General features: G+C 36.2%; 2 protein-coding genes and 2 pseudogenes across 2 annotated transcripts; 2 read left to right on the forward strand and 2 right to left on the reverse strand.

Annotated features, from left to right (window-relative positions):
- Positions 1–215: 215 nt before the first annotated feature.
- Positions 216–813, forward strand: LOC120139147 (probable receptor-like protein kinase At2g21480). The gene is made up of 2 exons (XM_039154466.1): positions 216–479; positions 565–813. Exons 1-2 carry the CDS (start codon positions 216–218, stop codon positions 811–813), a joined length of 513 nt encoding a protein of 170 aa, XP_039010397.1.
- Positions 814–868: 55 nt separating this feature from the next.
- On the reverse strand, positions 869–5065 carry LOC120139148 (annotated as a pseudogene).
- Positions 5066–5611: 546 nt separating this feature from the next.
- Positions 5612–8130, forward strand: LOC120139149 (annotated as a pseudogene).
- A 2933-nt stretch (positions 8131–11063) lies between these two features.
- Positions 11064–12194, reverse strand: LOC120139161 (cytochrome b561 domain-containing protein At2g30890-like). The gene is made up of 4 exons (XM_039154476.1): positions 12005–12194; positions 11717–11881; positions 11438–11586; positions 11064–11373 (listed from the first exon to the last, which is right to left on the reverse strand). The coding sequence occupies exons 1-4, from the start codon at positions 12146–12148 to the stop codon at positions 11073–11075; spliced, it is 759 nt and encodes a 252-aa protein (XP_039010407.1). The 5' UTR covers positions 12149–12194; the 3' UTR covers positions 11064–11072.
- Between the last annotated feature and the right edge of the window lie 2158 nt (positions 12195–14352).

Genomic DNA, 14352 nt, shown 5'->3' on the forward strand with positions numbered 1-14352 from the left:
GACTTTTGACTTCATTGCGCGGCGGAGTCGACGAAAATCTTCCGGAAATCGTATTCCACTCTTCCAGAGGGACTATCACTTCGTCAATTTTCACTAGCGGAGATCAAAGCTGCTACTGAAAACTTCCATAAAGGTTTGCTTATAGGTACAAGTAATTTTGGATCTGTCTATAAGGGTTCATAAATGATAGGACCACTACTGTTGCTATCAGACGCATGAATCTTGGTCTTATTTTATTCCGAACTGAAGTGGTCTTACTTTGTCAGATGAATCACTTAAATGTTGAATCTCTAATTGGGTTCTGCGATGAAGAGGGGGAAACAATCCTTGTTTATGAATACTTGTGCAATAGGTCGCTCTACGATTGTCTCCATGGTAATGGTATCAATGCCAATCCACTCCCTTGGGAGAAGAGGCTAGAAATTTGCATTGGTGCAGCTCGCGGATTACATTATCTTCATACCGGAGCCAAGTATGCAGTAATGCACCGTTTTGTGACCAGCCATACTGTTCTTTTAGATAATGAATTGTTCCTAAGCTTTCTGGTTTCTTTGTCCAAGTTAGGACCTCGTAGCGTGTCAACAAACTTCGATAAAAAAAGAGACACCAGTTGTGGGTGCTTATGGATATCTTGATCCAGAATATCATCGCACCAAGTACCTGTCGGAAAAAGTAGATGTCTATTCATTTGGCGTTGTCTTACTCGAAGTAATTTTTGATCAAACAACATTCTATCAGATGATTGGTGAGTACGATCTCTGGGTGGTTGGGCAACTTCGTGCTTCAGGAATGGACCCTTTATCAAAACATTGATCCATACTTAGAGGGGAGGATAGCCCCAGAGTGCCTCGACAAATTTTGGAGATTGCTATGTGTTGTATCTCTGATAAGGGGATGAAAGACCATCCATGGGTGAAGTGGAGGTGACTTTAGAGCTTGCATTGAAACTGCAAAGGAAATCAGATGTCAAATGACAAGAATATAATTCCTCATGGGGAGTTCCTGTATGAAGATGTAATATTTTGGCACTAATAGAACAACAATTGAGGGTTCAATAGCCATTGAAGAATGAAGGTATACGACATATATGTATTTTTTGTTGAAGTCTGCTGTAATTATGCAATGTTACGTTTGTTTAATCGAAAGTTTCTTCTTCTATTGCTATTGAAGATCTTATATGTCAGTATGTCATTTCTAAATTTGTTAACAGAATTCTGCCCTTTTAACATTTGCAGTGTATACACAAACTTTTTCTCGAATTTCAGGACTTCTGTGCACTCAAGGAAAGCAATGTGTGAATGTGTTAACGGATATGCTTGAGTCAGTTGATGTATGAAAAATTTGTTCTATTGTTTTCATTTACCTGCTGCTGGCCCAAATCATATCAGACTTGCCATTGATCCTACCCATGAGCCTCGAGAAACTTTTTTTTTTTGCTTTCGACATCATCAAACAACTATGCTGCAACTCGCCCATTTTTGTTCTCCTTGCCTGCATTCCTTTCTTCGGTTCCTTTGGGGTCGGTGTGCTACGGGCAGCACATATAATTACTAGTATTCACTTAAAGAAGACGCACCCATTTTTCAATCTCACAGAAGCCTTCTCCCTAGTCCCTATATATGAGCTAACCATTTGTTTAGTCCTAAAGAGTTATCCTTGATTAGTGGTTCACTGCTTGAAGGAAGCATTGACTTTACCCAGCTTAATATTTTCTTAAGCTGATAGCCAGTTAAATAGAAGGTAATGTACACAAACAAATGGCATCTAATTATACCCTTCTTTAGCCAATGTTTTTTCCGCTTGTAAACCAAGGCTTGCCCCCAATTAATGACCTGCAATACATAAATTGCTACTTCCATACCTTCACCGACTGTTTTTCATTTCCCCAAATGCTCCTTAATCTTACAGAGCCCTTCAAGCTTTCCCGAGCTAGAAACTGCAGGTCAATATCCCTTTTTCTTTCCTTTTTTTTAATTAAAATTTGAAATTAAGAGAAGTCTTTTCCACACAAGAGTAAGTTCCTTGCAGAGATAAAACCGCCCTTTTGTGCTCCACTAGGTCTAGTGAACACAAAGTTGGCCAGGGCTGCTGACGGATCCCATTCTAAACTGCTACGAGGGTAAATCCATCCCTTTTATCAATCAAAGTCTGGGCTAGTTTGTACCTGAAGGTCATCCACCACATTGGGGCAAGAACATTTTCCTATGTTATGTACTCTTGTCTGTCCAACTCAATCGGATAAATCGCTAATATGAGGAAATTTATGTATACTCATGGAGAGTTCCTTCCCAAATTACGAACTATGATTATAATACTCGATGCTGCAAAGGTAGGTAGGTAGGGAGGTTAGGGGTGAGGAGCGTGAGGTGATGGATTAGGAGGAAGAGGTGATGGTGATAATGTCTGACAAATAGGAATCCAAATAGGGATGTGTTTCCGGTTGTCCAGGATGTGATAAGGCTGCTTCCAGAGGGAGTCATGAGGGTGCCCGTGTCGAGTTTTCGTTATAATCAACATGAAATAAACAAAACGAAAAATTAAAATTTTTCTCCCAAGGTCGCATGCATTTTATAGAAATCGAAAGAAAGGTAAATAAAAATTACCTTAATTCTTTAAACCTTTATATGTTGTCATTTGATTTGCTCTGAATCTTTAAAGGTGCTGCATTTTTAGAAAGATGATCACCATTTTTAGGTATCCACACTTGAACGAACAATGAATGATTAATCGAAATGTTAATCAACGATTGATTGAAATGCTAGTTTTAATTTGCTTTTCTCAAAAGTAGTTTTGATATTGTTTTCTCAAGTGATGAAAGAGATGCAAGAACTCAAAGGAGAGTTGTTGCTATGCAAGGCTGCAATGAGCAACGTGGTGATAACTGCGGCCCCAAATCAAGGTGGATGTCCTAAGGCCAAAGGAGTTCAAGGGAACTAGATTGGAAACTGAAGTAGAAAACTTCATACTCGAAGGGAACTAGATTGGGAATTGAAATAGAAAACTTCTTATGGAGTATGGAACAATACTTCTAAGCCGTGAGTATTATGGAAGATGTTGATAAAATAAATATTGCCAATGTTTATCTAACCGGGGTCGCTTTGTAATTATTGCGACATAGGTGCTCGTATGAAAAGTTTGAAGGCACAACTATTGGAACCTAAGGAGAGTTTCAAACCGAGTTTAAATAACAATTTTATCCAGAATATACCGAGAACGAAGTTCGATCCAAGTTTAAGCGTCTCAAGCATGATAGAAATATCTCGAGTATGTGCACCAATTTAGTGAACCCATTCTGCAAATCTCAGACATTAGCAACAAAGTTGCCATATCTTTATGGATGGATTGCATAATTGGGCTAAGAGTCAGCTACAACAAAAAGGGTGTCAATGAGCTTTCCAAAGCCATATCTATGGTTTTGCCACTACTCGAGTTCAGTGGCGAATCCACCCATGTCTTAGGGTAGGTACGTGATCACCTTAAAATTTTCTTATGTTAGTTATTTATTTTAGAGAAAATAACCTCAGTGACCGAAAATGCCTTGTAATATACGATTTTGACCAACGTTTTTTGGATTTGCCAAAATGACCAAGTAAATCGCAATGCGATCGATAATTCGCAACGCGATCTCCGGTATCGCAAATCAGTTTCCAGATTCGCAACGCGATAGTCGAAGTTCGCATTGCGATTCATTCCAATTCGTTGCGACAGGCGAAGTTCGCATTGCGATTCATTCCAATTCGTTGCGACAGGCGAAGTTCGCATTGCGATTCATTCCAATTCGTTGCGATAGGCGAAGTTCGCATTGCGATAGTCCAAATATTACATTTGTTTCTTAAGAATTTTCTCTAAAAAGATAGAATTCGCGCGGACGTGTCGAAGACACGTATTACCACGACCACGACCACGACCCGAGACGGGACGGGACGGGACGGCGGCAGCGGCGCGCGAGAGTCCCCCTTTTTCTCTATCACTCAACAAGGAAGTGGGAAAGCCAAGCCTTAAATAACATTCCCAATAGTGTTTCCAATACTATGTGGGATTAAGCATTACCAACACTTGTTTCCAATACCATTACCTTCATTATCTGTAAGAGTTTAATTTTGAAACTAAAAAATATTTATTCGAATAAATAACTTACCTTTGAAGACTTTGATGGAAGAAAAATTAACCAAACAAATGCAAAGGAGACAATGATGGAAGTTTTCAACTGAGGATGCTACGAAAACTAGCTGATAATGACACAAAGGAAACATATCGAGTTGTTTGGTCATCATCTACTCTTTGCACTACAGCAAATGTGTTCTGTAGCGGTGTTTTTAGCAACGTTTTAAGGGAAAATGCCACAAAATTTAAGCATATCGCAGCGTTTACAATACAAACGCCACAAAATTATACTTTAACGGTGTTTTTTAAATAAACGCCGTAATAGAGTGGTAATTTAGCGGCGTTTATAGCTCAAACGCCGCAATAGTTCTTTATAGTGGCGTTTTTTCAACAAACGCCGCAATGACTACAGCAAAATGGGTTAATAGCGGCCTTTTTAGAAAAACACCGCTAAAGACTCATACTATAGCGGCGTTTTTATAAAAACGACGCTAAAGAATGTACTGTAGTGGCGTTTTTATACAAACACCGCTATAGACTAGTGATTTAGTGGCGTTTTTTATACAAACGCCGCTATAGACTAGTACTTTAGTGGCGTTTTTATACAAACGCTGCTAAAGACGCATACTTTAGTGGCGTTTTAAGCCCAAACGCCTCCAAATACTCTTACTTTAGTGGCGCTTTTATATAAACGCCGCTAAATACTGTACTTTAATGGTGTTTTAAGCACAAACGCCGCTAAATAATCATTCTTTAGTGGCGTTTTTATACAAACGCTGCTATATATATACCACATTTAACTAAATTTAGCAAACCCTAGCCCTAAACTTAACTCTCTCAGGGGCCTCATGCTTTTGAGAACCCGACCAACAGACAAGTCACATTCTCTAAGAGAAGAAACACTCTTCAAGAAAGCTAATGAGCTCACCGTTCTCTGCGATGCGAGGGTTTCCATCATCATGATTTCCAGTACTAGAAAAATCCACGAGTTCATCAGTCCTTCCACTTCGTATCCCTTTCAAAAACCCTAGATTTAACTACTTTTCTTTTTATTTTTTGAAAAACTTGAATTGAAACCTTATATTTCTTCTAATTTTTTGAAAAACTTGAATTGAAACCCTAGATTCTCATCCACTTTACCTATATTGGAATTTTTTATAATTGTAATTTCAATATTGGTTAATTGGTGGAATTTTTGTCCTTCAGATTGACAGCAATGAGGATAATTTGTGGGAAGCTAATTGTAGAGAAAAGAATGAAGAAATTGCAACCAGGGGAATGAAATTCTTGAACTGGTGAGTGGTCCCTTTGTATCTGCTTTAACTATATGGGAGTATGGTCCTCCAAACATATGGATTTTTTTTAGAAAAAAATGAGCATACATATCAAACCCATATTTTGACCCAGTTTGCATTTCCCCCTCAAAAATCCAAACAACCATTTGTTTCGCCATATACCCATATTTTGATTTGTTGTTTTGGTCTGACTTCAAAACAAATATTCAATTATGGGGAGTTTGGGAGCGCTTGTGAAACACCCGTATGATTTCTATCCATTGTTGAAGCTGAAATTGGCTTCGAGGCATGCCGAGAAAAATATCGTGTCGGAGCCTCACTTGGCCTTTTGGTTTCTCCATGCTTCACAAAGTCTCTCGTAGTTTCGCCTTCATTATTCAACAGCTCGACATTGAGCTTAGAAAAGCCGTAAGAAAACTCTATGGATTTCATATGGTGTAGTCTGATTTCGTAAATTTACTGTCGATTTCGATTGTATTTATTGTGGATTTTATTAATCCTTAAGATTAGACTAATCTTTGTTCAATCTGGTGATTTGATTTTCCCCCATACTTGTGGTTTTACAGGTCTGCATATTCTATTTGGTTCTTCGAGCGCTTGATACTGTTGGTTTGTTCTTTGTCTTTTAAACCCTTTATTTCCCTTTCTTTTCAGTGTTATTTTCTCATCGTGCATAATCTTTCACCGATTCTAAATTACTAGGAACAATTTCTGCATATTTGGCCTATATAATCTATGAATGATAGTAATATTCTGCGTTTCCTTTTCGAGTTGTTCGATAAGAAGCCGAGGTTTTCTTTTCGTGCAGAGGATGACACTAGTGTAGCAACTGATGTCAAAGTTCCTATCCTCAAAGACTTCTATCGTCATATATACGATCGCAACTGGCACTTTTCATGTGAGCATCTAGAAGTTTTTTCTCTTTCAAAGGAGGATTCTCGATTTTCTGTGGAGTAGAGCAATATGGCACCAGGATTGGGCTAATTTTATTACCGAAAACGTTATCGGTTAATGAATCCCGGTTTGTTTTCTTATATAGCTTTATCTATTTTTTCAGGTGGTACAAAGAACTACAAAGTTCTTATAGACAAGTTTCATCATGTATCTACTGCTTTTCTCGAACTCAAAAAAGGGTCGGTTATTTAATTTTTTTCTCGATCTTCCTTGTTCATGAAGACTTAAATGTGGTGTTGATTTGTATGTGTTTATTTAGTTTATGTCTTTATCTCCTAACTAGGCTATCTTAGATAAGTGGTTCAAGTTGTTTTTGATTGTGGATTTTGATCCCGAAGGAGAAAAAAGTCGATAATTCTCAATTGATTATGCAGTTATCAGGAGGCTATCGAGGACATTACGAAAAGAATGGGTGCAGAGATGGCAAAATTCATTTGCAAGGAGGTTTGTCATTCTTGCATTATTAAAATCAGGTTGATCTCTTCTAGATTGTCTTTTACCATATATAAGAACTCGATCTCTCAAGCTTAGCCCTTTAATCTGTTCAATATGCATGCAAGAGTACAACTCTTAAATGTCTTCATATCATTTTGTATACTTGACCAAAAATATGTATATATATTATCTTATATACGATCCCGGGAACTTGCGTTTTGCTGCAGGTCGAAACGGTTGATGACTACGATGAATATTGTCACTATGTAGCAGGACTTGTGGGATTAGGTCTTTACAAACTTTTCCATGCCTGCGGCACGAAAGATTTGGCTCCAGATTCACTCTCCAATTAAATGGGTTTATTTATTCAGGTATTGCTCTGATATATGAATGAAGCAACATTTCTTATGAGTGCATTTTGATATTTGTTTGAAGACATGATTCTTAAACTATGTGTTCTAGATCTAACAAAATGGAAGAAAATGAATATTATCCGAGATTATCTTGAGGATATTAACGAGATACCAAAGTCGCAAATGTTTTGGCCTCGCGATATTATATGTTATGTTTAAATCATTAAATACTCCTGTTTTAGTTGTTTTTTACACTTCACTGCACATGAAATAATAGGTGATGGCAACACTATGTGTCCAAAGCAATCAACTTTTTTATTGTTCTTGGAATTCATACTCCTGTTCTTTAATCTTTCTATTACTAGATTTTAAACCTAGGATTTACCTTATTCCAAGCGATTTAAGCTGATACAGAAAGAGTTTTTTACACAGTATTACATTTCTACACCATCTGTGGCTCTATCTTGAATATTATTATTTTTTGCTTTGCATTTTTTACTGTCTTTTGGTGCCATTACCTTTGACCAACTCACATTAGGTTTTACAATTACTCCCATTGTATTAGTATTAGATATTCTATTTTACTTTCCCAATCTTGTTCTGAAGCAGGAAAAGGCATTATCTTATACAACCATTAAGGCAGCATATTGGCAGTTAGAGTTAATGGTTTCTGTACTGATTTATTTATTTCCATGTTGCAGATCAGTAGTAGAATGTTGCAGCTGCAGGCTCTATTTAAATCTTTGTTTGATCTTTGTACTGTTGAAAATGTGAGTTGCAAATTTCTTATTTGAACTTGGTACGAGTACTGCTAAGGAATCTATAATTTTAGTTATTAAAGAAATGTGTTGTTAACTTTTTTAACGTAAGATATAATGGATTTTCATTGGCATTGATGATTTATTTGGATATGAAACTAGAGATCGGGTTTGCATTGCCATGGATGGGGCCTTTTCAAGTGGCATGCCAATTGGAGTAAGACCTCATGAAGCAATATATCTGTGCAAGAAATGACAGGACATTACTAGCTCTGCATAATTGTTTTCCCATATAAACTGGATTTATCTATTTGAATTTAAGTGTCTCATTCTGACGAAAAGTAATGAAGAATGTGTAAGATTATAAGCAAAATATCTTAGATGTTATTATTGTTTATTATAGTTAATAATATTGAACTACATTATATTTTACGTTAATGTAAACTTTGATTTATTATTATGGATTTCAATTTTCTTGTTATGGATTTTAAGTTTGTTGTTTATGGATGTCAAGTTTATTGGAAAATGCTACAGGTTAAATTTGGGTAATAAAAGAGTAGAAAACAACATTTGACAAATTAGTTTTAATTTGCAAAATCAATTTCTCTTAGCTATAGAGAGGTAATTAGCAGCGTTTGTATCTTAAAACGCCGCTATAGATATGACATTTTGTGGCGTTTGTTCTAAAAAGCGCCACTATATACCAGACCTATTGTGGCGTTTGTGTCAAACACGTCGCTAAATCTCAACACCTATTGCAGCGTTTGTTGGAAAACACCACTAAATATCAACACCTATTGCGGCGTTTGGTGGACAAACGCCGCTAAATATCAACACCTATTACGGCGTTTGTCCAATAAACGCCGCTATATATCGTTACCTATTGCGGCGTTTTTTATTACCAAACGCCACAAACTTTAGCGGCGCTATTTTCAGCGGCACTTTTCGCGACGTTTGTCATAGCGCCGCAGGTGTTTTCTGCGGCGCTTAAAAACGCCGCTATAGGTAAAAAAACGCCGCAAATGTACAGTTTTGTTGTAGTGTTGCAAGTAAGTCATTTGAACACTATAAGAACCCAAATCAGAGTTAGTTTTAGCAATTACTTCATTTATGATCAAAGTCCTCAAAGGGTAAGTTATTTATTCGAATAAATATTTTTTTAGTTTCAAAATTAAACTCTTACAACAATGAAGGTAATGGTATTGGAAACAAGTGTTGGTAATGCTCAATCCCACATAGTATTGGAAACACTATTGGGAATGGTATTTAAGGCTTGGCTTTCCCACTTCCTTGTTGAGTGATAGAGAACAAGGGTGACTCTCGCGCGCCGCCGCCACCGCCGTCTCGTCCCGTCTCGGGTCGGGTCGGGTCGGGTCGGGTCAGGTCGGGTCGTGGTCGTGGTAATACATGTCTTCGACACGTCCGCGCGAATTCTATCTTTTTAGAGAAAATTCTTAAGAAACAAATGAAATATTTGGACTATCGCAACGAATTGGAATGAATCGCAATGTGATATTTGGACTATCGCAACGAATTGGAATGAATCGCAATGCGAACTTCGCCTATCGCAACGAATTGGAATGAATCGCAATGCGAACTTCGCCTGTCGCAACGAATTTGAATGAATCGCAATGCGAACTTCGACTATCGCGTTGCGAATCTGGAAACTGATTTGCGATACCGGAGATCGCGTTGTGAATTATCGATCGCATTGCGATTTACTTGGTCATTTTGGCAAATCCAAAAAAAGTTGGTCAAAATCGTATATTACAAGGCATTTTCGGTCACTGAGGTTATTTTCTCTTTATTTTATTGGTTGTGCCTTCCCTGAAGTTCTATTAGTGCCTACCTCCTATGAAAATTTTATGTTATTAATGCATGTGTGTCTACCCTAAAAAATATTTATGGATCTGTCAGCTCGAATTTGTTAGGGACAAATTGCGTAAGGTCAAAACTTTTAGTTCCCAAAGCAAGGTTCTAATGACAAAGATGAGGAAACACAATCGAGTGATGGCCAAGGGAGCTCTTCAAATAGGAATGATAAAACAAACCCAACTAGTAGGAGAGAAAAAATAAGGAGCGACAACCATTGAAATGCTGCTTGTGTGATAGCCCTCACATGATGAGAGATTGTCTTGAGAACAAACTCGATAATAGTGTGGTTACACACCTCGGGTCAATGATTCAAAGATTGAGGGACAATTGAGAAGTTCCCTCAGTGACCGAAAATGCCTTTGCTCTGGGAACATCTATCTTTGCTTTGTTTCAAACCGCCTAATAGGAAGAACAAACTCGATAATAGTGTGGTTACACACCTCGGGTCAATGATTCTCAAAGCTACCAAAGCAAAGAATGATCCAAAGAAAAAAGGACTGACGAATGTGAACATCAATATTGAGGGACAATTGAGAAGTTCCCTAATCGATCCAGGAACATATCTAGTCATGTCTGAAGATAGATCTCAAGATTGAAGGCTCGATTGGATGGATCAAGACTATTAACTCTGAAGAATTATTTATTGTAGGAGAGACACGGATGATGCAACTTCATATTAGTGAACGGAGAGACCAGGAAAACTTTGAAGTAATTCCTTTGGATGACTATTATTTTGTCATTGGCTTTAGTCTCAATGCCCTTGTTATCCCTTATGTCGACTGTTATCCCTTATGTCGACTCTATTTACATATGGGATGATTTCAAATAGTATATTGTGCCAATCTATCGGGGTGTGAGGAAAGGAACCAAGACAAGGACGTCCATCCACTTTTTCAAGGATATCTCGAGCAAGAGAAGCGAGGCTACATGACGACCTAGTCCAAGACAAACCATCTAGCAAGTCATGTCCCTGAGGAAGATCCATGATCACCTGTGACACCCGATGGTAGTGGTGTGAGGCTTACAGGGGATGTGAAGTTGCATGGAATTATAGAGAGGATTTTAGATTTTAGAGTAGGTGTACGCTGAAGTATCAAAGGCAGAGGGATTTTAATGGTTCATAGTCAAACGATGGTGGTGATTGGTCTAAGTCGAAGCACAAATGAAAAGAACAGATAAAACACCGCAATCTTGTATTCATTAATACCTAATAGTTCAATATCACCCATATGAATGATGATAATTCATGTATTGGAAAATAATGGTGAAAGACTTAAAGAACTAACGAATTTGATTTCTCAACCGTTGATTCGTGGTGTATATTGTCTTGTTCTGTAGGGGTAGGGTCTTACAGGTTCCAGGCGCAGAACCGGTTCTTGCTTTTGTAACTGCAACTGCAACCATTTGTCTTGAAACAGATAAATGAAAACCATTAAACAGATATGTGCAGTCAAAATTATGGTCCAAAGCTTTGTGCTTGCCGATGTCTTTTCATGCAATGCTTCCAATCCAGTGTAAATATTGATTACTCCCAAAATAGACACCATAGTTCCTAATAACCAATGAGTAAAAAACCATGCACTTCTTGCCTTGGATCCCCTGTACATAAAACACCATATTATATTTCAAGGTTTACCAGTGAGTAGGTAATCAATTGGTCTACCTGCATGAACGTAGAGCGGCGGTCAAAGCTTGCACCCATATGATACCATATAAAGCTACCCCTAGTCTTTGGTGATAATTATTGAATGAGTTATTAAAGTTTTTGATGGACATGAGTGCTCCTGCTGTGACCATAAGTACAGAAAGTATCTGAAAACATAAATTAACTGTTCAGTACATGATGTATGTTAAGGGTACCCCTATCATTGTACTAATATTGTGAAACATCTTATGTTTAATTTTTTTATGAATATAAAAGGGTTATCCAAATTAAGCTTGCCTGTGAAACTGCATGAACATAGAAAAGAACTTGTTGTCTTTTCCCACATTCTTCTCTATTTGTTGACATTCTGATAGCAAGTATCCCAACAGGCACCAGAAACCCCATTGATGTCCAAAAGATAATTCCATGTACTGTAATCTCAAACATCACTTTTCGACTCACCTGTGTAATCATCACAATTACCAGAAAAATAAAGAATAAAGCACCAGACATGGTGATTTCAAAGAGCATTAGACTCCATTAATCTAAAGTCTCTATGTTAAGAGCATGAATGTACAGTACTACCTTAAGAATGTGTTCTTCATTGTTTGTAGGGCAGCCAATGGATTCCACATGTTGTTGAGATGAGCTGACAGATGTTACAACATTTATGATTATAAGAGCTATAGGCATGGTGAGAAAAAGCAGTTTCCAGGCCACAACATGCATTATTTTTTTCAACTAGTGAAAGATGAAGGACAAAGAACAAAGATTGGGAAACCCTCTCTTATGCTGACATTGAAGCTCTGAATTTGAAGTTTTTGAGCGAACAATAGAGCGTAGGACAAGGGTGAAAAGTGTCGTCAATGTTGTAATGATAAGCTGACATCGAACAGAAAAGGTGGGGAATGGGAATAGATTGCAACTTCGAAATTCTACCATGTGGGGATTCACTTCTAGAATATTATTATTATTACACCGACTGCAAAGTAGAGAAGATAACCATTGTGTCAAATCTGGTGGGTCAAGGTTACTCTTTTGTTAGTTATTTGTTGTAACCATAAATTCAAGGGAGCTGTTAGAAGATATGTGCATCATGAAATGAGGAAAACTGAGAAGGCTTCGATGGTTGCTTACAAATTCCAAAAGCAAAGAGTAAATTAGATTTTGCATATTGTTACAGCTTCAACATTAACTTGATAGTTTCTGTACAATGAAACCGTTTGAATTTGAGGTAACTACTGGTTTGTTTTAGATTGTGGCCCGCTTCATTCATTACCATTTGGACATATATTGTTGGTTGTTTGCTTCTACTTCCTAGACAATATCTTCCGTGGAACACCTCTTCGTTCTTGTAGTCATAAAGTAGTAAGCTGTAATTGTTGTTAAATGTAGATAACTTTAATCTCGGTTATAACTCATTAATTTCATCCAAGGTATTCCCATTTTGAAGCAGGCATTGGTGGATTAGTTAGAGCTAAACAAAAGCATCCAAGACTGATAGATATGCAGTGCCCTAATGGCTCTTCTTTCCTTGTATCATCTGTGTTTCTCTTCATATATCCTTATCATGCTTGTACAAAGGACACCATTTTGTATTTCTTTCTTGGTTATTGCTTAGAAGATTTTTATCCATTATACTCTAAATCCTTTTGTGGTTTATAAATGTTTATGTTCCACGTGATCATAAACAGAAAGACTAGCATTTATATGACATTTGTACACTATATGAAAGCAATATTCGAGTATAGGGTAAGCAAAACTCAACTAGACTCGAAAAATCGATTTTTTTTCAATTTTGAGCTGTTAGAGTCAACTCAAATTATCAATTCCGTTTTCGAGTTTGATTCGAGTTGAAATTTTGATTTACTTGAAAAATCGAAAATTTGATTAAGTATTTTGACAGTTTTATGATTTAGTCCATGATTCCATTATTCATTCAATTCTTCCTTCATTTTAAGTCCATTTTTACCAAATTTGAACCACATACTCCTAAATCATCCTAGAATATATATGTACTTTCAATTCCTCTTTTTGAGAAAAAAAAATTTTATATTCTTCAATTTAGCCTCTCAATTTTTCATAATTTTTTTTTTCAATTCATCCTTTATTTTAAGTCTCTTTTTTATCAAATTTGAACCACATGCTCATATACCACATTAGAATAGCTATGTAACTTGCATTCTTACTTCCTTACTAAAAATGTACTCTCTGTTTTTATTTAGTCCCTTAACTTTGTATTTTATTCAATTTGGTCTTTTAACTGCAATTGTTTGCAAATTCTTTCTTCCCATCAATTTCTTGACTCCTTTATACTCTCAAAAATATTTTACCCTCAAAATATTTTCCTTAAAATATAATATTATGAATATATTTTGTAATTTTAGATTGTATTTAATATATTAAATATCATTATAATGTGAAAAGAATAATATATATATATATATGGTTAGAGAAAGCCAAAAAATTGGAATAAATCCTTTCCATAATACTATAAATAATTATAATAAAATTAGTACAGAAGCTCGAATAACTCGACTTGTTAAAAATAGAAAATTTGCATGAGAAATCATTTGTGTATTGATAATAATTTTTCTATAGGTTAGATTTTAATGATGTTTTATGTTTTATTTAAGATTTAGAGATTAGTGTGTTATGTTTAAGGATTAAAGATTTATGTTTAAATTTTAAGGTTTAGAGTTTAGAAATTAAAGTGTTGAAACCTCGCCTGTGAAAAATTTTAACCTTCAATGCATAAATAATAACTCTTTATACATTTATATTATTTTTATATTGGGTTATATTTTATTTATTTTTAACAATTTAATATTAACGTATCTTGCAAAATTAATCAATAGAAGGATATCTCCTAACTTTCAGAATTAAATTCAAATGATATTTCTATTTGTTTTCAAGAACAATTTTTAGAATTT

This window comes from Hibiscus syriacus, unplaced genomic scaffold, assembly GCF_006381635.1.
Source record: "Hibiscus syriacus cultivar Baekdansim isolate YM2019G1 unplaced genomic scaffold, ASM638163v2 tig00110729_pilon, whole genome shotgun sequence".
In the NCBI taxonomy this organism is placed as follows: Eukaryota; Viridiplantae; Streptophyta; class Magnoliopsida; order Malvales; family Malvaceae; genus Hibiscus; species Hibiscus syriacus.

Bases quoted from the DNA above. Each gene is read 5' to 3' on its own strand.
- LOC120139147 (XM_039154466.1), top strand. From the start codon at position 216: ATGAATCTTGGTCTTATTTTATTCCGAACTGAAGTGGTCTTACTTTGT. The intron at 480-564 runs GTAATGCACCGT...TGTCCAAGTTAG, and splicing joins ATACCGGAGCCAAGTATGCA to GACCTCGTAGCGTGTCAACA.
- LOC120139161 (XM_039154476.1), bottom strand. From the start codon at position 12,148: ATGCATGTTGTGGCCTGGAAACTGCTTTTTCTCACCATGCCTATAGCT. The intron at 11,882-12,004 runs GTAGTACTGTAC...ATGATTACACAG, and splicing joins ATGAAGAACACATTCTTAAG to GTGAGTCGAAAAGTGATGTT. The intron at 11,374-11,437 runs GTAGACCAATTG...TTTTATGTACAG, and splicing joins GCCGCTCTACGTTCATGCAG to GGGATCCAAGGCAAGAAGTG.